Source organism: Falco punctatus (assembly GCF_963210335.1).
Source record: "Falco punctatus genome assembly, chromosome: 7".
NCBI classification, from domain to species: Eukaryota; Metazoa; Chordata; class Aves; order Falconiformes; family Falconidae; genus Falco; species Falco punctatus.
This window is the reverse complement of record NC_137587.1, coordinates 62813352-62836315: the sequence shown is the minus strand read 5'-3', so window position 1 is coordinate 62836315 and position 22964 is coordinate 62813352. Positions and strand designations below refer to the sequence as shown.

The window sequence follows — 22964 nt, the reverse complement described above, 5'->3', positions numbered from 1 at the left end:
GTCCTGGAAGCTCTGCACAGCGGCACTACTGTGAGGCTCATGGGGCATCTCGGGGCCTGGCTGGCAGTGTGGGAGTTTGCAGCTGCACACATCTGCACAGAAAGTGCAATGAGATTACAGCCCTCCGCAAACACCAGCAGATGTTTTTGAGTGAGAGTCAGGGTTTCAAGACACAGTGACCCAAAGCAGCGAGGCGCTGGAGCCTGAAGCTCAGAAGCCCTTGTGGGATGTTTTTCCCTCTCTTTACCTGTTTGAAAGTAGTTGTGATTCTGACCAGCCACCGCTGGTACCAGGTCCCTGTTGAGCTCTGGATTTCAATAAATTCATCTACTTGCTTTGGAGTTTTGATATAGGAAACCTGGAAAAAAGAAAATAAAAAGGAGAAAAAAAAAATCAGACTGAAGTTTCTAGAATTGATTGTGGGTGGATTTTAAATTCCACTCTCTTCTGGGAAATCTTTCCACCTGATACCACTTACTACCTCTTCCTTGAATGTTATCACTAACAATTGAGCTAACTGATCTAATTACAGCAAGAAATTTTATTATGGAAAGAAGCCTATTCTCCTTCCTTCCTTTCATCCACCCCTCCACCCTTTCTCTCTCCCTCTCTCCATCCGTAGAATGTTTTAAGTGTATCACATCCACTTTAATCTTTCATTTATTGGCTAATGTGCCTTACTTCTCTATCCCTTAGGCTCCCACTAGAAACTGGGAATAGGTTATTACAGTAAAAATTATCTCCAAGATCAGCCACTTGTATCTGCATCAAACAGCACCCACAGAATCTCTTTCTTCAAAGACAACTGGCAGGAATATTTCTCATTCAGCACCTTTTTAAGTACCACTGGCAGAACTTCTATGACAAATGAACGTGTAGATGGGAATCTTTGCATCTGAAAATGCATCCTGTCATCAAGCAAGCCCACACCTCACAATCAGTGTACATCACCAAAACAGTCTGAATTTTCAACACTGAACACCTGGATGGCATAAAAAAAACCTTAAAAATGGATCCCAGAAAATATTTGCTCAGTAACTTTAAATAAAGGACATAGTCAAGGAAAGCAGATCTGTTTGTAAACACAACAAGGAGGTGAAAATTTACTGAATAAATTTCTGAGTATGAATGGGAGCCTTGGCTCAGCTGCGGAGTCTCCGTGTTCTCTTGCTGGCACTGTTTAAATGTCAGATCTGGAACTGTCCCGGTACCAGCTGACTCACCATAAACTGGCAACTTCTGGCCTATCAGAAAAACAGAAAATCTGACAGTTTGTGCTACACCAGCCACACTGATTGTCCGCCCGTGCCAAGGGATGTCAGTAAATCTTGATTCAGCCAGTGCGCCATATCGTGAGGTGTGATACTGAGATCAGCTCATGCCGCGGCAGTCATGACACTGTCGGATGGAGTAATGAGCACTAATGAATGCTGTGCAGCTGCTCCCTCGTTCTCTTACTCAGCTCAGACTCTCACAGTGCCCTACTTTAACATAGATACACACACACACATTTATTTAAGTTTGATTCCTCTTTTCCTGCTGCCATGCAGGTCTCCTTCGCCTTTGCTATGAGGGTTCACGTTTGTCAGATGGCTGGTAGCCTAAAAATAACACATGCTCATTAAGTTCCTATCTGAACCTGCACACAACTCTCATGCACAGATATTAAACTTTAATTTTCTTGCAGGATCACTTCTGAGGGGCCCTGTTTCATGACAACCCTTCTGAACATGGAGCCTTGCTCTCCTTGTTCCAAAAGACATACTTTACAAACAACCATATTTCCTTTTCTCCATCCTTTAAAAGCACATGTAGTCTCATCTTTAAAAGCACAAATCAAGAGCTATTCCCTGGCTGGCTCCCTAGGAGTTTACAGCTAAATTATGGTAATTTGCAACTAACCCCAGCATGCACCTTTTACCTGATTTTAATATTAATGAAGTCCACTGGTGTGACCTTTTTCACAACAAGCAGCAGACTAATGAGTAATAGCCACTCATCCCACTTTCCCTTGGAGAGATTAGAGATCGGCTATGAGGCAGGTGGAGTTTGGGAAGCTCATTAGAAGGTACGTGAAGTTTAATCAGAGTTTGATTAGAAGCCAGAATGGAGAAAGGAGTGACTCAGATCTCCCACATGACTAATACTCTTCTTGTTTGGTCTTACTCTCTTAGAGCAGAATAAATAAGCATATGTGTAATTGGAAAATCACTGGTCTATGCACTGTAGAGTAACACCAGAAATTAAGAGTACTCACTGCAATTCACAGGATTGTCTAATTCTTGAAAAAACAGATTGGCATCTAATTTTAAATGCAAAAAACCTATCTCAGAGCCCTTTTTCCGATGTCTGGGAGAGTCTGGAGAGAGTCCCAAGGAAGAAAAAATTGGTGCTGTGCTGCGCCAAGGAAGGTATGTCCATTTTTTCTTTTTACATGCTGATGGCTTTGCTAAACTCACCGTAAACACCCTCTCTGGCTCACCCTTGGCCCGCATATTGGTGTCATGAACTTGCTTGAGGATCATCCAGGCTTCATCATGTTTACCTATCTAAAAACACCAAAGAAAAGGAAAACAAATGTTGGAGTTGCCAGCTCTGTAATTTATCGAAGCATAGAGAGAAACCAACTCTAGAGGTCCAATATAGTGGAGAAGAAGCACACATACAGCACTGGCTGCAGTAAATGCAGATAGCTGAAATCACAGTTTGTACTCACAGAGCGCAGCATCTCTGTGCTGAAGAAAGGAGTTACCCTAAAACTGTCTGAGGCAGAAGAGGAGTCAGGAACAGAGTTTTGAAACCAGAAGAAGAGGAGATGGATGAGGAGACCTGAGCTCTAATCCCACCTCTGCTAAAACTTGCAGGGTTAACTTAGAATCATATCATCACAGAATTGTTTAAGTTGGAAAAGACCTTTAGGATCATCAAGTTTAACCATTAATCCAGCACTGCCAAGGCCACCACTAAACCATGTCCCTAAGCACCACATCTACGTGTCTTTTAAACACCTCCAGGGATGGTGACTCAATCACTTCCCTGGGCAGCCTGTCCCAGTGCTTGACAACCCTTTTGGTGAAGAAATTTTTCCTAATCCCCAATCTAAGCCTCCCCCGGCACAACTTGAGGCCATTTCTTCTTGTCTTATCACTTGTGACCTGGGAGAAGAGGCCGACCCCCCTCGCTGCAGCCCCTTGCAGCAGCTGTGGGGAGCGATAAGGTCCCCCCCGAGCCCCCTCCTCTCCAGGCTGAACCCCCCCAGTGCCCTCAGCCACTCCTTGTAAGACTTATGCTCCAGCCCCTTCACCATCTGTGACAGGGGAGTAAAGAATACTTGCTTAAGATTTCTGAGGTTTGTGTATTTTACTCAGTAAATTGTACTCTGTCCTTTGCTCTTCCACCAGGATTCAGTAGTTACATACCCAAACTCCGTGAGAAGTTTTCAAAATGACTTGGTTGGACTTATAAAATTCCCAGTCCTCATCACCTTCTTTCTGTACCACCTTTGGCAGTGAGGCACTAACCATCGTTGATTGACCCTGCAGCCTATAGTCTTTGGGGTTCAAGCAATCTGTGGAGCTAGCGTAGACATGTAGGAGTGGTTTTGCCTCTGAGCTTATGCTGTGCGTGTGCGAGGGGAGAAAGACAGACAGACAATGACACCTTAGGGACCAGCTATTCTCTGCTAATATCAGACTGCATCGTTCAGATTAATCACATTACCTCCAGCAAAAACCGCGGGCTTTCAGGCATGAATTTCAGTGCCACCAGGGAGGCGACGCAGGGCAGGGAGCAGACAAGCACAAAGACTCTCCAGCTGTGGAAGTGGTACTGGGTTCCCATACTGAACCCCCAGCCTGGAAACAGAAAGAGCCAAAAAATTTTAAAAACTAACCAAGAATTCTGAGGATTTTCTTTCCTAAACCAGCTCTGAAATTTACAGCCCTGTATGACGTGGAGACAGGTTGAAAGTTTGCTAGTCTGAGTAACGATGGCTCTCAGAGGCTCGAAAGCATGTTCAGTGGATAACAGCAAGTAGACAGCAGCAATGAACTTCATGTTCATTACGGAAAATGGTACACACTTGTACAGGCTCTGCCTTTTAAAAAGCTTCTTTTATCTTTGAGTTTAGAAATCATCCAGTGATAAGAATAGCTCCACGCAGCTGTAGGCAAGTACGGCTGGGAAAGGGTAGAGGAATGAGGGCCATAATTTATTGCTGCTTAGTGATGTTACAAAAAGTTTACAAAGGTTAAATCTTCTCTGATCTGAGAGGCATGTTAGAGACAGCTCCTTTCCATCTCATACGTCACACGGGTATTTCACATTTTATGGAAGTGAGCTAGGAAAGCAAGTTTATTTTTTTCCAGACCTGCAAAACCTGAGCTGGGATTCCAAGTTAGAAGAATCAGGAACCTAATCCCACATTTCAGATTCCCCCTCTCCTGCTTTTTTCCTGATGTCTGACCAGGTCAAGTATTCCCCTGCTAAGAGCTAGAAAGTACAGCATCATTCTTACATTGTTCCATTTACATTCCCTAAGATCAAATCTGAGAAGTAATTTTTAATTCAGTGTTTTTCTATAAACATTTTCATTCACATAATAAGGAAATCATCAAGCAATGGTTTCTGCAGAGGTCTCATCTGAGTCAGCCATAGTGCTCTACTCATTTCACAAAGTTCCAAAATAGTAGGTGGAACACGGGACACCAAAAAGAGAAGCTATAAGACCACATCAAGAAATAATCTGAAAAATGAATGTAATATAAATACATAAGGACTTTTTAAAACAAATGTAGTTGCATATAATAGAATTATTTCAACCACTATGCAGTAAGTTTGCCTATTTGTTCCAATGGTCTGTCATATCAATCAAAAGCATGAACATTTCTTTATACTGCGTGCACTTTAAACGTGGTAAAAATAAATTGATAGGTAGCTAAATGTTAGTGTTTTCTTCATGGTCTTTGTGGCCTGTCCTACTTTCCTCAAACAGGATTTTGCAAACAGCTGGTGTCACTGAATACTGAGGGAATTAATCTTTTCCACTAGATATTTGCTTCTGATGTTTGCCTAGGATATACAGGAGTTACAAGGATACCACGTGACACGCAGACTTTTGCTCCTCAGATTATGAATCTGTTTCGGAGTACATCCTTCTACTATTTCCTCTCCCACTTCCAGCTCATGGGCAGGGAACCCATTCCACTCCTGAACCTATTCAGGTGAAGTCAGATGTGACTCCAGCCTGTCACATGCTGGGGAGATGTGTTGCCAGATACACGCTGGCATTTGGCTAAGGAAAAGAGCATGTGCTGTTCTCACTGATGTCATTCATTGTACCAAGTAATTCCCTGATTAAAGTTATTTTTGATAACTGGATCAATTTTTGCAATATAATCTCGGTCCAGCTTTCCCTGAATGCACTGACATTTAGATTAAGAGCTCAGGCTCTAGCAGTATAATTCAAGGGGTATGTTTGAAGCTTTTGATGTAAAGCAGCCCTCGCCAGTCCTATTTACAGCCTTAGTATCAATCAATCATTCATGCAGTCAATTTATCAGACCTTTTGTGTGCACTTCAGGTGTCTTTTATTTTCAGTGTTTATGCTGTGATGTGTAAGGACCGACTAACACTACCTGTGCAGGGTTTTGGAGTAGTGCAGTGATGCAGGAACGTGGTGTTGTCAAAAGTCAATAGCACAAACCAATTACCGTAATGTGGGATGATGCTCCAGGCCATTGCTGAAGCAAAAATGCCACCAATCATCCAGAACATGCAAAGCCAGCTCAGGTGTTCCCCCCTCTTCTCACGAGATAGGAATTCAGAGAAATAGGCAAACACGATGGGGAGGGTACCCCCAATACTGAGGAGAAAAAACAGCACAGGGGAAGAATAAGAGTCTTCTATGATGTCTTTGTAGTGAGGATTGCACATATAAAGAGGGAAGGTCACACTCACAGACACACTACACAAAAGTGAGACTTGTAGGAGCAATGCAAATCTCTGTGGCTGGACTGGTATTAGACATCAAAGATAAACAAGATGCTTCTCATGCTCTGAAAACTGATTTTCCTCTACAGTTTATATAAAGCCAGTGTAATCCCCTGCTCTTCACCTCGACATCTTCTCTGTTGTTATCTAGGGAGGCAAAATACAGGCAGGCGATGGGAACTGCTGAGTCTCTCATTGGAGGCCCTGGCAGTCAGGGCTGCAAACCCAGGTGGGCATTTCTCAGTCTCATTCACCTTTCTGCACAATTTGGGCAGCACCAGAAGAATGTCAATGACTAAACTTTCCTACCACTAACGCTTTAAGGGTCAAGAGTGAGGTAATGCAACCACACGTGCTGAACGGTAGTGCCATCCCAGCTTGGCACCCGAGATGTATCTCCCGGGGGCAGCCTTCCTTCTCCTACCCCACACACCCAGACCGCTCAGCTGTGATGGGACTCCTCCAGGACACGGGGTGGATTCACCAGTTACCCACCCGAGGCCCGAGATAAGGCGGCAGAAGAGAAAGAATCCGTATCCTTGGACGAAGGAGGAGAGGAACGCGAAGGCAGCATTGATGGCAAGTGATATGGTGAGGCATTTCTTTCTTCCCAGTTTATCAGCAAGGCCTCCCAGCACGACAGCCCCTGCCATCATTCCTAAGTAGACTATCAAGCCTAGAAGTGAGAGAGAGAGAGAGAGAGAGAGAGAGAGAGACTGAGTTTGGTAACCAAGTGGAAACAGTACACAATGTAGAAGCAGATTTTAAAGCTCCTGTATGGCAGCTGATGTCAACCCAGCATACTCTGTACTAAAGTAGATACCCCACCCCCCTCAGATTAATTGTCTCAGGTGCCAGCTCTTTCCACCTGTGGAACTTAATTTCCCCACCTTGTGCCCGTTAGCTCGCACCACTCCCTACTGCACTGCATTGTGCAATACAGACATACCCCCGTCTCACTAGACCCCCATCTTTCTTTCCCAACCTTACGGCTTACACATCCCCCGCACGTAAGCAATGGCCAGGCATAAGCAGCTTAGGATGCACGTGTCCCAGCTATGTGCCACCAACAATATAACAGAAATCTGATGTCTTAACTCTGCTAACCCCCCTGAGCACAAGGGGGTCACAGGGAGGAGGCTGCCTCTGGCTGCTGTTTGTGCTCGGAAAGCTGTGGGAGCAGAGAGACTGCTAAAGCATGGCTAGATCTCTGCAGGTTACCTGTCCTACCCGTGCTTCCCTCACAGTATATCATCTCTTTCATCCTCTACTTTTCCTAGCTTTACTTGAAAGGAGCAGTCTGTTACTGAGACTCACCTTGTGTAGCACAGCTACCTCCTTCACTACTGAGCCAAGTTCTGGCTTCTAACTAAAAGACAACATACAGAAAAGAGTGCAGTCTTGTTATGAAAATTTCAGGAGAAGGGTGAACCTACTGCTTGTCTTGACAGTTTGCTCTACAGTATTATCACTCTGACATCGTTAAGAAAAACGGTTTCTTCTTTTTAACTCGGTTTCATTAGATCTTCTCTAGGGGATCCTCAAAAGACAGTTTCAGTGACTACATTTAGTGCCAGGCTGAACAGGAGAGAATGGTTTTCTTCTCCAAACCAAGTCCCTGTACCCAGCTCACTGTGCTTGCAACTGTGGTCTACAGACACAGCAGTTGTCCTTGGCTCTTCCGCCACCGCCACCAGAAGGGCCACCTATTATATTACCTTTTCCTTTATGCAGGTACCAGTGTAAATAGCACTAATCAATAACGATCAAAGGTCCAGGAATATTTTTATTTATTTATTTTGTCTGCTTTCCAGATGCAGCGACTTTGGTGAGCAATAGCTCTAGGAAGGACCACAAGCTATGGTCCTTTTGCTGGCAAAATTCCTGTTGAAGCCTGCAGGTGTTATGATGTGAAAGGAAAGCAGGATCAGATATTAAGCATTTAAAATCTAATAGCAATCAGTGCTAGGGAGTTGGAAACATTGTTCAGCTAAAGTGAAATGATCTGCACTGCTGTTAAGTAATAACACCTGGGAATTGATAATTGATCAGTCCAGCAGCTAGCAGAGCATGAAGCTGGTCTTGGAAGGCTGTATTGGTGTGTGGGCTTCAGATTTTTGTTTTAGGCTTCCCTGTGAAGAAGTTCTGTTCATTCTTTTGAGCCAGGAAAGATATAAGGGTGGAAGGGATCAGGCAGGAGCCTATGTCTCGAAGGCTCCTCTGAAAAAGCCCAGATGAGGCAAGACCACAAGGAGACAGGTTATCAGCAGATGGGTCCATGCTACTGAAGTTATTCTTGGTTTCACAGTGCAGAAGACAAAGCCCTTGATGCTTTGTCCACTTGCTGTGCGTGCCTGCGGCTGCCTCCGCCTTAGCATAGCAGGACCAAAACTCTTGGTGACCAGGTGACTTTACTGCATGCTCTGATGGCTCTGCCAGCTGCTGGCGTGGAAGGGCTTGGGGCAGCACATCTGTTGCTGCATTGGAAGCTCCATGGCTACTGAGCCGCACATGTCTCAGAGCTGCTTACTGCAAGCTAGTGGTCCACAGAGTAGGAGCAGCATCACCATCACCACATTTCAGAAGAAAGTGGTGGCAACTGCTGTGCTTCCTGGGGAGCACAGAGGTGCAAGAAGCTGTTCCCAGAACACCTCCTGTGTCATCTCACACACCATAGGCAATCTATGCCTATAGGCTGCACAGTCATGCTGTAGAGATCCTGACACAGCCTGATCATGGCTGGATACGATCCAGAGGAGCAGAATTATGTCAGGATGGAGGAATATCTGCTTGCTGGAAAGCAGAACTTGCAGTGCAAGTAGTTCTTGAAGGAAAAAATGATGCTTGGAGATGTTTGGAGAATGCGGTCATGTTAGGTTCAAAACCCAGCTGAGCAGGGGTTGAAGGAAATGCCATAACTCAAGCGGCAGAGTTCCCTGCATCCCCGGATCCTAGTGAAACCAACAGATGCTGAGCAAGTAAATACACTGCCTTGATAGGAAACATTCCTTTTCACTGACCGAAGAAATGCAGCTAAAAGGAACACTTTTCAGGCACGGCTGAAGAACATCCCTTTGGAGGGTCATGCCTCACCTTGAACCAAATGTTGACTTCTCTTGAGAGCCAACATCTTCCCCAGGACCTGTTCTGTCAAAAATACATCACCTGGGAAACAAGGTGATGATGAATTTTTTTTTGAAGTCTGTTAATGTTTAAACAAGATGATCAGTCTGATGGCTGAAGGCTGTTCTGTGCCATCCAGCAAAGCCAAGGACTAATGCACAGAGTTATTTGGCAGCTGTTTCTGTCTTTTGATTGCAAATACCTACACTAGATTTGAAATGCATTACTAAATTAAAAGCTATGCAGCAGAGATCCATTACAGCATCTGAAGGATGCTTGTCTCATGTTGATCAGAAGTGGAAAAGTTCAGACTTCTGAAATCTCCCCTGCTCCACAGCAGGGTGGTGGGGTCACCGCTCTGTGAATGCTTTTTTTTCTATCCATGTAATGTCTACTGGGCAATCAGGATTTTGTGTGTCAAAGGCAAAAAAAATCTGTTCTTGCCTTTTAACAGCCTTTGTAGCAGAACCGTGGCATAGGAAGTTGCCACCACCGTTGTACCTCCACCAAGCCTGTGGCTCTGCAGTATTGACTCCTTGCCCTACCCTCTTGACCCGAGCTGTCCTGGTGAGGTGATCTGAAGGTGTGTAAAAGTTTCAGACGCTGATCTGCAGCAGCCAGAGGAGGTATGGACACACCTGAGAATCTGGGATCTCTTTCTCTATTACCTTTGGCCTCCAGCTTGTTCACAGAAGTGCAAATGACAAGGGAGAGCTGAGGAAAAAAACTTTCAGTTCAAAATCTTTCTGAAGGAAGAATCTTAATGCAGTGCTGTAAGGCTTAATGCTTTTATCCTGGCCCCTGAGCTACATTTAATGGAGCAGCTCTGATCTCAGCCAGAAGTGATGGTGCACCCTGTGTCCACTCACTGGCGCATCGCAGCCACCCTGGGAGCCCTGCCAGCACCGTGCGAGTGGCTCACAGCACAGCTCAGCCCACGCTTCCAGACCCCAATGAGGAAGAAAAAGTTATCTGCCAGAATTAACTATTTCTTTTTCCCCGGAAAAAATTCCCTGGATGGCAGATGTTCATCCAAATCCCCTTGGTCAAAGAAAACGTCCCAGGCCAGGAGGAGGTGGAGGAGGTTGTTATTGTCCTCTAGCTGGTGTGCCCTGGCTGGTGGCAGGGCAGCCAGCTCTCCGGCCAGGGCAAGAGGGGGCTTAGCATGAGATGTGGCAGTGTTTGAAACCAAGCACCAAGCAGTGGAGTGGAGCAGCTTTTGTGGACAAACCCCTGCAGATTCTGACTGAGGACCTCAAACCTGTGATGGAAGGGAGGATTATAGCTCTGCAACACACCACCCATCAAAGAATGAGCAACATAAAACACAGCAGAGCTGTTAGTGTCACGAACTCAGAGGATGTGGCCCTAATTGGTTATTGTATGTGATAAACCACTGGATCCATTGTCCCCCAGAAATTTAAAAGAATTAAAATCTGTAGTAAAGGAAACCTCACAGATGATCAGAGACTGTCTGCTTAGCCAGTTTCTGAGGGGAAAGATCCCAGTTATGGAAATGTGTACTTCAGGGCTGAAGAAAATCAACAGAACACTTTATTATGATGGAGAGGTGTCTTCTGGGAAGACTGCACGTTCTGGACAATATCATTAAAACTTTTGGGGCAGCTGCTGTAGAACACTGTCAGCTAATGGATTTTGGGACCCAAGGTGCAGAACAACGTCAGGCTTTGCAGATTGCTGTGCCCTGAATTAACAATGAGGTGCAGGGACCCAGGGAGGAGTAGAATAGTTAGTCTCCATGCAGGAGAGAGTCTTCTGGAGAACACAGTCATGGTTATTACCTCTGAAAGAGATCCAGCTCATACCAAGGAAACTGAAATTTTAAGGAGAGTTAGACCAAGAAAAGTGATCACTAAATGGTATTTCTTTCACTGTGTTACTTCTGTCCATCAAATGTTCTACGGCACAGCATTACAGTGGTCTCTACCAGAAACTTGACTTCAAACCTTGGGTTTGGATCAGGCAGACCTAGACTGTGCTAGCAGGGCTCAGCTTCCAGATGAACACGTGCTTGCCTAGGTGAAATGTTAAGGGCATCTCTGAATAAACCATTACTTGCAGACTATTCCACGAGTCATGGAGTATAATGAATGCCTGTGGGGAAAGTCTGCAACAGCCTCCCATAAAATCAGTGGAAAACCAAAGAGCAGAAATTCTAAGAATAAATTTGGGGTCATGACTCACCCAATCCTGAAGTTATAAGGAAAATATGTGACCACTGACTGGGCTTATTCCCATTGGAAAAGAGGTAACATATACAGCATTTTCGTATTAAGAAATTTATTAGCCTTCATTGAAGTTGTGTGCTCCATGTTAGGCAGGGATTTTGGGCTGAAAAGCTGAAGTTCTAGGAATAAGGAAAGGCAGATACAGTGTACAGCTATGTGTGCCCTAAACTGTATTTTTACTATTTCCATATAATCAAAGGTAGACTCATAAAAGCCTCAGAAAGAAAACAAAAAAATTCAACGTTTACCTAAATCTCCATCACAGGCATGAATTTCTGTCATTGGCAGTTAAAAGGATTAAAGTTGTTAAAAACGAGGCACATCTGAAAATAATCCCTTTCATGTCAGGACAAGGACTCATGGAATAAATGGAAAATTTGAGCAGAAAAATCCCAGCTCAATGGGAAGAATTAGTCCCAGAGCCCTTGGGGTTGTCAGGAAGGTGAGGAGCCTGCCTGGGTCCCGGCACAGCGTTGTCTCACCTCTGCTAACAGGTCTGCAAGGAGCTGGTAACCACAGGAACACGGATGCTCCTACCTGCCTTCAAAGCCCAGGCCACTACGAGTACAGCCCTACGGCGTAAGAAGGAGAAGGGGAGCACCGGACAGCAGAAAAGAATTAGGGCCTTATATATCTTGCAATTCAAATTGTAATAGAAATGAAATCCCAACGCTTTTAATGGTGTAGAGTCTGTTATACATGGGTGTGCTTCATGGACACAAAGAAAAGTTTGTGAGTCAGGTCTAGACGATTTGGGAGATGGATAAAGCAAGGCAGAGGATCCTATTGTGTGTAAGTAATTTAAATAAGAATAAAGCAGTGGCAGTCCTGACTGTCTTGTGCCTTAGTGATGACTGGCATGTCCCAGAACCGGGGACAGTCTCGGCAGAGGATGAGCTGAGGACTGAGTGGCCTTTTTCCCTTTCTTCCTGAAATTTCTAATCTGCTTTTCCTCGTAGGATTATTAGTGCCTTTCCCGTGAATCTCCTTGCCTTTGTAAAAGCAAATCAAATCAAGGGGCAGTCTCATTGCACTGGCCTTGCTGACAAGAAGAGAGACTTCAACTACAGCTAATGACTGCCACTGAGAATCGGGTCACCCATGCGAAAGGCGGCTTTCTGTTTTCAGGGATCTGGGGGTGGGTATGTGGTGAATCTGGCTGCTGAGATCGAGGGGATTCTGCACATTACAGCCAAAGGTGGCTGCACGAATCCACGAGCGCTCTGACGCAGCACTGGCGAGGCAGCGCGCACCGAGCCCTTCTGCGGGCGCTGCCAGCAGGACGTGGGTGCCTGTTTACATGCAGCCGGCTTCACAGTCCCCCCACGGGACTTGTCCATCACTACAATATTCATGGGCACCATCTGGTTCTCCCCACCCAACCCCTCTGCTAAAGCAAAGTTTTCAACAGAGGAAGCCAAACAAATCCTTTGCTGTGAAATGAAAACCTGTTCATGCTGGCTCTCATCAGATGAAATTCCTGCAGTGTGTATAGACGGGGATGCAGCCATCCCCATATTGGTCCTGCACAAGGTGTGGGGTGTTCCCGAAGTGCAAACCCACCTTTTTTCCCCTAACATGTCCCTACTGCTCGAGGTGATGATGCTCCTTGGGCTGCGGGAGTGTTTGTGCCCAGGAGCAAATCTGCAGCCAGGGATTCGTGCCTGATGCTCGGCACGTGGACACAGGCAGTTCGCGCCAGGTTATAGCTGGCTGCCGTGCTGGGGCTCCCCAGGCAAGGAGGTGCAAAGCCGGCACCACCAAGCCATGGCAGAGCAAGAAGGGAGCCATGGCTGGGCTCGCCTGCACTTATCCATCAAAAAAAAAAAAAAAAAAGAAGTGGAGAAAATCCAGTGAGCTCTGTCGAGGGGATTAGGATTTACTGTCATATCAGGTGAATTCAGGTCAATGAGAAACTGAGGCCAGATTTTATCTCAGCCAATAATAAAATACACACTGTCTTCATACAACTCAAAGCAGGGATATTGTTACAGGTCCTATTCAACCTGACTCACACAGCCAAGCTCGAATTGCTACCTGACTCCATAACTACTAATAGGATCTTTTTTCTATTTTTTTATATCTAACATTGCAAGGTTAAGAGTCTGTAAAATGATATTCTCCTTAAAATATTATTATGAAATCATAAAAAGGAAAGGGAGCTGTGTTCCTGAAAAAGCGATTTTATTCTCAGCGCTGGTGTGGCTGTTTTGCAGTTACGGGCAAAGCCCTTAAAAATTTTCTTGTCTCAGTTTACTGAACTGTGAAATGATGATAACACAACTGCAGCTCTGGGGATCTGGGAAGTCTGATGCTTTAACAGTGCCTGGAGTTTTTCATATGCAGGATGCGAAAAAGTTTAAAACGTTACTATGTCACTGTCTTTTATACTTGCTGTCCACTCACTGCTCTATGCTTGCAAATATGATATTTAGCTCTCTAAGAGGTGACTAAAAGCACTTGAAGATATACATTTATATGGTATTTCTCCAAATAATGATACTGTGTGCCTTTCAGCAAATAAGTAAATACAAATTTTATGATTTTTCATATGATTATGCTTAGCAAGTAAAAAAAAATCTGTTTCTGACAGGATATATTATACTGAAAAGGAATATTCTGTTTCAGTAAATTTAAGAAATTAATTATTATTAGACTACTGCTGGTGAAAGCTCAGTAAAGGAGATCTGTCAAATGAATATGCAAAAACAATGTTACAAGCTACCAAATTTATTCTTAACAAGTAGCGTTAAAAACTGATGAAATCAAACTGCTAAAATATATACAGTTGGTTGGTTTCGGGTTTTTTGGTTTGTTTTTTTGTTTGGTTTTTTTTTTTGTAATACCACTTTAATCATCTTTAAAATAGCATTTCACATAACAGAAAACCTCCGAATATGTGTTTTGTCCCACTAGGGATATTTAGGGCTAAAATAGCTGTTAATTTGCATCTGATGACGAGATGTTTATTTTCAGAACAAAATGTAAACGTTTTCTAAGATGTGTCATATTCATTTCACACATTTCATGAAACACTGTGGGCATCTGTTTATTTGTAATTTTTGCATAATTTGGCCATAATTTGCTCGATATTTTCCCATGCTTGCTCTCCAAGGGAGGAAAAATACGCAATATACAGAGTATTTGATGCAAAATGTCCTTTTGGCAGATGCTGAGCTTCACGGAATTAGTCTTTAGGGGGCATCTACTTTAGGTCTCTTATTTGTCCCTTCTTATTTCTGCAAGAGTTTGATTACTTACCTGACTTTTTTCCCATTTTTTCCCTCCTGGCCTCTCTTGTTATGGCTGAGACCTTCTCATGTGTTTAAATGTTAGCAGCTGCCTAGGAGCAACCTTAACTCCACCTGGGATGACCTGATTATGTTTCCTTAGCAAAAATGTGTTGAGATTAATGGTCGTTTGGGAACAAACATGAGTTTATCTGTAGACAACTATGGGTACACAGGGATAAGGAAAGGGGTAGTAACTCGTGTGGATAATAACCCCGCTCCCATAAAACCTCATGATAATCTGAGGGAAAGCTGTGCCTTCTCTAATCACCCCTCCATTCTGTGCTGACACACTTTTGCAGGATCATCACTGCACATGAGGCAGAAATCGAGGTGAAGAGCTCTTTGATTGCCACCGAGTCAGTCTATGTCATTGAACCCTGAGTATCGGCAAGTTAAGCGTGCAACAGCACAACCCATAGACGGCTGGGGGATGGAAGCACCAAGGGAAATGGGTATGTGTTGGAGGCTCTGAGCTTTGTTAGGTCTTTTTTTCTAGTTGCAGGTAGATGGATGTTGAAGCTAATCTAGGAAAGGTTGTGAGGAAGATCATGTTCTTGTCTCCATTAATAACATTCCCCCAGCCTTTCCCTTCAGTAGCTGATATCTGTCCACCCTTATCATGCCGTGTACCCACAGCTGCTCAGAAAAGGGATGAAACCCTCTTGCAGGGGCAGTGCTTGGGACACCGGGCTGCGCTGGAGGCAGGTCTGCACCGAAACCTGGTGTCCCTGCACTGCCCTGCTGCCTGCCAAACCTCCATCACCTTCCACTCCCTGATGCCGCCCTTAGTTTGTCAGAAAGCTTTCCTCCTCCTCCCCCTCTCCAGACCCAGAGATCTGCACTCTTCCCCTCTTACACCGTCCAGCAGCCCTGTACCCACGCCAGCCTCCTCACACCCTCACTTCTTGATGCCCTTGGGTATTCATTGCTCCTATCAGTGCACCACTCAGCAATCTAAGACTTTCTTAGCCATGCCTAATTCATTTTCACAAAGGATCATCTCACAAACCTCAGATCCAAGAGGAAACCTGCAGCAGAGAAACGTCCAGCAGACAGGAAGTACGTTTAACAAGTGAGATGGAGTGAATCAGAGAGCTGCCTCATGTACAATACCGATCAGCAACAGCTGAGTGCTACCATAAATATCTACTTTCTTCTCTGCCTCAAATTAAGATGAATCAACTTTTATTGCCTTTAGGAAAATTCTTTTTTTCCCCCCTTCACATTTAAACCACAAAATAATATGAATACAACCTTTGACAGCAGATCCATCAGCAAACAAGTTAAGGGTAGAAGAAATTGTTCTGCAAAACCAGGTTCTCAAAAGTTGTCTTTAGAAGTAGGCAGGAAAGACGGCTAAAAGAGTGCTCTTCCCCTAATTAGCAATTCCAGATTAGCTCGGTTAATGCGCGGGAGGCTGGAGCTGGGATTGCATCTGCACCTAAATGTCTCCTTGCTTATTCAGAGCTTATCAGAACATCCTGAACTTTCAGCCTTGCAATACTGAGCTGGGGAAAGCAGAACGAGCTCTCTGGGGAGATTTCTTGTTCATTTTTACCTGTGGTTGGGCCAGAAATACTTCAAAGATAGATTTTCTTGTGACATTTGAAGTTTTCTGACTCGGGTGCCTGCCAGAGCTTGAGCTCTACAGAGATAGGTATTTATGGGGTCAGAGTTTCAGAAAATCTCAGCTTTCATGTAGTCACTAAAATAAATGACCTGCTTTTCAAAAACGTTCTTACCACTGAAAAGGCACCCAGGCTGGTGTCCCATAGGGAGCTGGTGAATTCAGAAGTCCCTTTGAAATCAGGATTCAATTGCGAGCAATTTGCTTTTAGATACCTGACCTGAGATATTTTAAGCTAGAATTTTTTAAGCGGCTTGTGAAGTAAAAGAAATTAGTAAACTCTTTAAAGGCACAAATCTAAGTACAAACCTAGCTAACTACAGAAATAAACATCCTGATCCTCAAGTTCAAAGAAAAAGGAAGAAATGGAAAAGTGTCTAGGACCTCAGTAAAACAAGATGAGAGGTGTATAGAAAGATAATTGTCTATTGCCTTTGTCTCATGAAAATAATGCAGATAGAATGGAGTCAAGGGCTGGGGTCTAATCCAAAATCTTCATTTACCTTGCATCAAGCAAGGCTTCTGGGCCAGCATGTATGAACTTCAGGCCCTGATGATTCCCCTACAACCCTGGTACATCTCCGTCGAAACACACTCTCCCCCTCTTAAAGCAGTTCTTCCAAGAGCTACTTTATTTTCCTTCCAGACGCACTGTACTGTTGCATGGCTGGCTCTCGCTACGGTCCATGCTGGATTCTTGAGATCTGGGAGGTTTTGCTGTCTTTGGCTTATAAAGTGCAAGGGAAAAAATTCGTCACCCAAACCTTTCCACCCAGTATCACTGCCAATAAATAAGCCTTTCTATTTTGACCTCAGGGAGATGTCAACGGTGATGCAAAAGGGATGTTGTCTGTAGCCTTGGCCTTTAATCCCCATGCAGCACATTAATTGCATTCCTCAAACCTAAGGAGGAACCTCCACTGGCTGTGTCTGATGCAGTATGTATGAGCAAACTGCTCTGACCGAGAAGTTAATAAGCAGAAGGAACCAACTGTGCAGCTGATTTACCAGTTGGGACTTTGAGCTGAAGAAAAGGGTAACCTGGGCAAAGCGGAAAACTGGAGAGCAGGACAGCATCAGGAACCACAACGTAACACCCAAGTGATCCAGAGCAAACAGACCCCTGTCTTCTTTAACTCTCATGCTTGGGTGGTACCTGCTGTCTGGACTTCTCACCATGATGTAGTCTCTAAAAGCAGTCAAATCTGAGTCACTAGATCCTCAGGTAGGAAAAGCCACCTTTGACCTTTCACTTATTTGTACTTGAACATCCCTATGAGTTTTGCCTCGTGGACCTGCTGACTGTGAGCTGCCTTGTTCGGATCTAGCCTGCAGTGACCAGTACTGGGGCCTCAGCACATTCATAATATGGGCTTAGATGTGGTGCAATTTTGCTGCTTTTGAATAGCTGCCTTCTCAGCAGCATGCAAACTGCTCTTGAGTCAGATCCACCCAGTCATGACTCTGCATGGCATACAACACAAAAGAGTCATCGGAGGATCCTGAAATCAGTTGGCCACTAGAAAAAGATGCTCTAGCAACTGTCTACTGCATTAGAATAGCTGTTCACAAGTGGCACTTACCTAGCATCCCTTTGTTTGAACTGGATAAGCACATATCCTTCTCAGCACTGGGAAGAACAAATCCAACCACAAACACTTCCACCCCATCTGCCATCAGTGCCAACCCTAAAACAAAGAAGAGGGTCCACTGGAAGCGTCCGTGGCCACACTCCTCAATGATGTTCTCGTACTGGTGAGCAAGTTGCTCCTCGTCCTCCATCCTCTCTGCCATAAGATCAGCACGGTCTCTGTACTCATCAGCCACAGCAGGAGCTCGCTTCTTCTGCTTTTCTTTAATGTCATCTGGGTGTGGGATCCCTTGGTACTCTCCCTCATAGACCTCATCATCTTCATCATGACCTTCTGTAACATCACTCTGAGCATCTTCTTCCTGAGCGGGCTCATCCCCGCCACGGTAGTAGCCATCATTGGGCGCATACCCTTCGTAGTTACCATCCTGGTACCTGTAGTCATCTGAGACTTGGTTTGCCTCCCTGCCCCCTTGATAGAGGTTTGTGTTTTTATATCTATCCTCCATTCTGAAGGGAGATTTCTGAATGCTCTAGATCACTGCGTGTAGATACTGTAATATCTATATTGATTTGTGCAATTTCTGGTATTGGTTACTTGAACATATCTTCTCTATGTTCTTTGCAACTGATGGGATACACAGTTTCCCAGGCTCAGAAGGAGAATTACTATATAAAGTTTCTCGTTGACAGTCTCACACAGTTTTTGATAATGCTTCACTTTTCAGCTGTCATTTGTGACTTGCTGGCTTCTTCTGTGCTTTGGGTAGGAAGAGCTGCAGTCTGGTGAATAGCAAGGGAACAGCAAATTGCACAGCCAGGCAGCTAGAAGGATTTGACAGGTTTTTTCTGATTCATTGTGGCGGTGAAGGTCACGTCCTGAGAAGGAGGAAACAATAGCAATAAGAAAGCAATAAGTCTGCGAGCACACATGCATTGAGATATAACGCCCTATGTTTTGAATACATGCTTTTCCATTGAAAAAAAAAAAATGGCAACAGAGTGTTTGAGGAATGTTTTTGCATCATCAAAACTCAAAAGCATTAAAACTTACCAAGCAGGAACCTAAAGCAGAATGTAATGTGTGGTCCCAATTTCTGTCATTCCCAAAGTCCTGCCTCCCACATGTGGTCCTGGTTTCTGCAGGGGGCAGAACTGTACTGGGCTGGGTTGCAGGAATTGTCAGGTTGTTAAATGTGTTTCTGTCCATCTACCCAGAACACACTTATCCCTGGTACCTACAACTGGCTAACATCATCATGACACAAAATATGAGCTTGGTTTTCTTTTTCATCCAGATCTCAAACTTAATTTTATTTAACAGCTTCTTTTTTTCCCTAGTGTCTCTCCGTCTGTATGACAGATGTACAACTAGCACGCAGTGTCTGCCAAGATAAAGTCACTGAAAGTCACACCAAGCTCTGTTCTTCCCATATCTAACCATCAACGAAGGATGATTTTCACAGAGAGCAAAAAAACAAAGCTAATATAGAATCACTGCTCTCTGCAGGGAAAACCAAGGGAATCCAAGTCACATCTAAACGTATTCTCATTTTGGACACCTGGTTTCCATTATTTTTCAAGTGGTTTTCAGCCAGCTGGCTCTCCAGTGTTCCTCTGCATTTGTTGCTGCACGCAGCTGTAGACAAGGAGTTTGAAAAGAGACTCACGTGGGAAACTGAGCAGAGTCACGCTGAAGGTGCCAGCACAGCGTAGGCATGCACAAAATGTGGACTTAGCTTCAAGCTTTGAGTTACTTGCCTAAATAAAGTGTAAATGAGCTATGAAATGGCATGGGCAGGCACATGTCTGTGTATATGTGGGTGTCACACAGTCAGTGGACCTATGGAAGTGTACACAAATGCACACACTGTAAATACCGGCGCTACCTCTGCACTTCAGCATCTTATTTGGCAGACAGTATGGCTTTAAACAACATGCAGATAAAATTACTTTAGAGGAGAAATTCAGTAGAAGCAATCTTACAAAATGCTCAGAAGGGCATCACTCCTGCAAATGCTTTTGTGGCAGCCCAGCTGCCAGGATAAGGGAAGAGCAGAGGCTGGACTTCTTTGCCTGGAGTCATGGCCGTGCCTTGCCTATGCTGCTCATGGGAACTGCCCCAAGAAACTTCATAAAAGCTTCTCCTGCATATTGATTTAGCTACCTGTATATTTATGGCACGTAATTATGACACAGCCTCTGCAGGCCCTGCCAGAGCATCCTCCTTTTCTCTGATCCCTCTTGCCATTTGTCACTGCATTCAATGTGTTTCCGCTTCTCTTTCTTTATGCTGAATCACACAATACATTTGGCATGAAGTTAGAAAAGCAGCAGGGCATTCTTCCAGAGCTGAGAGAGAGCGATCAATAAAGTAAAAAAAAAAAAAATAATAATCCTAAAGACACTCTGATCAGGTTAGAAAGATCAGGAGATAGAGTGCAGGCACCAGTAGAGAGAAGTATTTACATCCCCAGTAGAGGTGTTACTGCGCAGGGGAGCCATCAGAAGTACCTGAGTGGGTTCTACAGCTCTTGTTTCAGTGCTGGAGTGTCACTGATGATGGTTAAAAAATCCAAGAGTACTTTGGATTCTCAGAAGCTCCCAGTCTTGAAGCAACTTTCCTGATTACACAAAGACTTGTGTCATGAATGCACATCATGTTCTCCAAGGCAGTAAAAATGTAGTTCCACAGACATATTTTCTTTTGAACAAGCTAGGGAAAGAGCCTTTCTTTAAAAGAAAAAACAAAAAAAAAAAAAAAAGAAGAAGAAAAAGAAAGAATAATATGTGCTAAGAAACATTAGGCCTTGCTTTGGAAGTCTTTAAATATCACGTGTTGGCAGGTCATGTTTCAAAGCGACCACAAAGGTTGGAGCAGGACACAGTGACCTCTCCGTGTTTGTCCCTCCCTGGTTGCTACAGAAGTGCATTGAAAACTCATCTCAGGAAATGAAATAATAATAAAATTGATGATCAATAACAGTTAACCGATCAGATTGAGGGTCTCCACAGACCCTACCCCTAGCCTGACACCTACTTTTCCAAAAGGTAAAAGTATGTTCTTGAAGAGCAAGTGCTGGAAATCTTTTTGTTCTCTGTTAAAAAGCTGCAAGGATGGAAGCTGGGCTCTTTGTCTCCCACAATAACAGGAACAAAGAAGATCACAAACTTAGAAAATACCTATTGAAGCATCCCTGATTGTTCTTTTGCTGGTACACATGTTTTTATTTACTGTATGGGTTCACTTACTTCTTGGGCTGCATGGGAAACAATGGCATGAGCTGACAAGTGTCATAGACCAGTGAGAGCCACCTGTGTCAGGAAGAGGGTGTAATTCAGGAAAAAAAAAAAAAGGTCATGGCAAATAATAGCCACTGGGTTCCCATCCAGTTTGTAGGATGGATATTTTCTGGGATCACCCTAGAAGGGGCAGTGCTCAGAAGCAGGCTGTAACTTAGGACTCTTGAATACATTACTTTGACACTTCATACTACGCGTTTCCTTTCGTTGCCACATATGCACAGGCTGATTCACTCTAGACCTGATTCTTTAACACCCTTTCACTCAAGCTGAGCTGCACTCACTCATATTAGCAGCCCCATTTAGCATTTAGATGTGAAATCATGACTTCTCATAAAGATTGCAGACTTGGATCGCTATAATTACCCTTCACAGTGATGCATGAGAGCTTGAGACAAATATACACATCACATCGAGCTTATTCTAGCGAGGTGGGGGCCGGTCTCTTCTCCCAAGTAAGAAGCAACAGGACAAGAGGAAACAGCCCCACGTTGCCCCCGGGGACGTTTGGATTGGGTGTCAGGAAAAATTTCTTCACTCAAAGGATAGTCAAGCACTGGGACAGGCTGCCCAGGGAGGTGGTGGAGTCACCATCCCTGAAGGTGTTTAAAAGGTTGTAGATGCGGTGCTTAGGGATTTGTTTAGTGGTGGCCTTGGCAGGGTTAATGGTTGGACTCAATGATCTCAAAGATCTTTTCCAACATAAATGGTTTTATAATTCTATTACAGCTTTGGACCCTTTTAAACTGGCAGCTACCTTGCTGAGACATGCAAGCAAGACAAACGTGCAGCAGGTTTGAAGCTCCATAAGGCAGGAATCTGCAGGGGAGGGAGCGGCAGAGCCAGGGAAGCCTCATCCTGGGCCTCCCCAAAGTAGCCCATTAAACTGAGCTTTGGGCACAGAAACATCTTATACCTGGGAATACAGTTTCTTTCTGCTTCTTGTAATTCTCCATAGCACAGTACTTATTCCTCAATACATTATCTTGCTTTTTCCCCCCTCTGAGTAATTTTTGCACTACGGCTTTTCCTCTATATTCTGCTTAAACGTCTTTCCTCACCAGTCTAGCTCATCAGTTACCTTGATGCTAGCAAGCATCCTTCACTTAGTCCTGTGTCTTGCACATTTGTTTTATTTATATATTTATCTAATAGCAACTCTTTAATACACACTATTCACCCTGCAGTTTTCTAGCACTCTTTAGCTCTTTCCTCAGCTCAGATGTTGCATACTTAGCCAGCAATTCAGCCTTTTGAGCTCTGAAACTTAAAATAGTAACCTAAAGTCTGGGATATACTCGTAATAGAGATGGTATCTACTCTAGGAAAAGGAACCTTTAAGTAGAGAGCTTAACACCTGCTTTTGCCCCTGTGAAAGGGCATATAAGGGAGGTGCCCGGCAGGCTCAGGTGATGAACTGTCAGCTGAAGGGCGGCAGAGCTTGGAGGGGATGCACAGAGGGGTGAGTTCCTTGCACTACATGGAGAGCCCAGGGTTTGCTGGAGAGCTCAGCTCCTGCAGAGAACAGACCTTATGGCAAATTAGTAAGCAGGGCAGCTATGGAGAGGTGATTTCTGATGAAATGTTTTGAACCTTGGGGCTTGATGGAGTTTCTGGAAAAGTAAAGAGAGTAAGGTTGTTGCTCTGCGGGAGCCAGAGCTGAAGGGAGCCGTGGGTGCTTGTGTATATGCAGTAGGGAGAGGGGCAAGGCGATGAGCTGACTTCCAGATCCTTCTCTTTGACTTTGCATGCTCAGTAAAGGGAAAACACTCAAAGACAACAGCTGA

General features: G+C 44.3%; 1 protein-coding gene across 2 annotated transcripts in view; it reads right to left on the bottom strand.

Moving 5' to 3' along the window:
- SV2B (synaptic vesicle glycoprotein 2B) overlaps positions 1-22964 on the bottom strand; it is a 75498-nt gene that overhangs the window by 10681 nt on the left and 41853 nt on the right. For both annotated transcript variants that reach the window (XM_080395204.1, XM_080395205.1), the window contains 6 exons: positions 17867-18753; positions 6487-6667; positions 5712-5863; positions 3721-3854; positions 2460-2549; positions 248-358 (listed from right to left, as the gene is read on the bottom strand). In XM_080395204.1, the coding sequence (XP_080251330.1) occupies positions 248-358; positions 2460-2549; positions 3721-3854; positions 5712-5863; positions 6487-6667; positions 17867-18383 (1185 nt within the window). In that variant the 5' untranslated portion in view covers positions 18384-18753. The remainder of the gene's footprint in view (positions 1-247; positions 359-2459; positions 2550-3720; positions 3855-5711; positions 5864-6486; positions 6668-17866; positions 18754-22964) is intronic.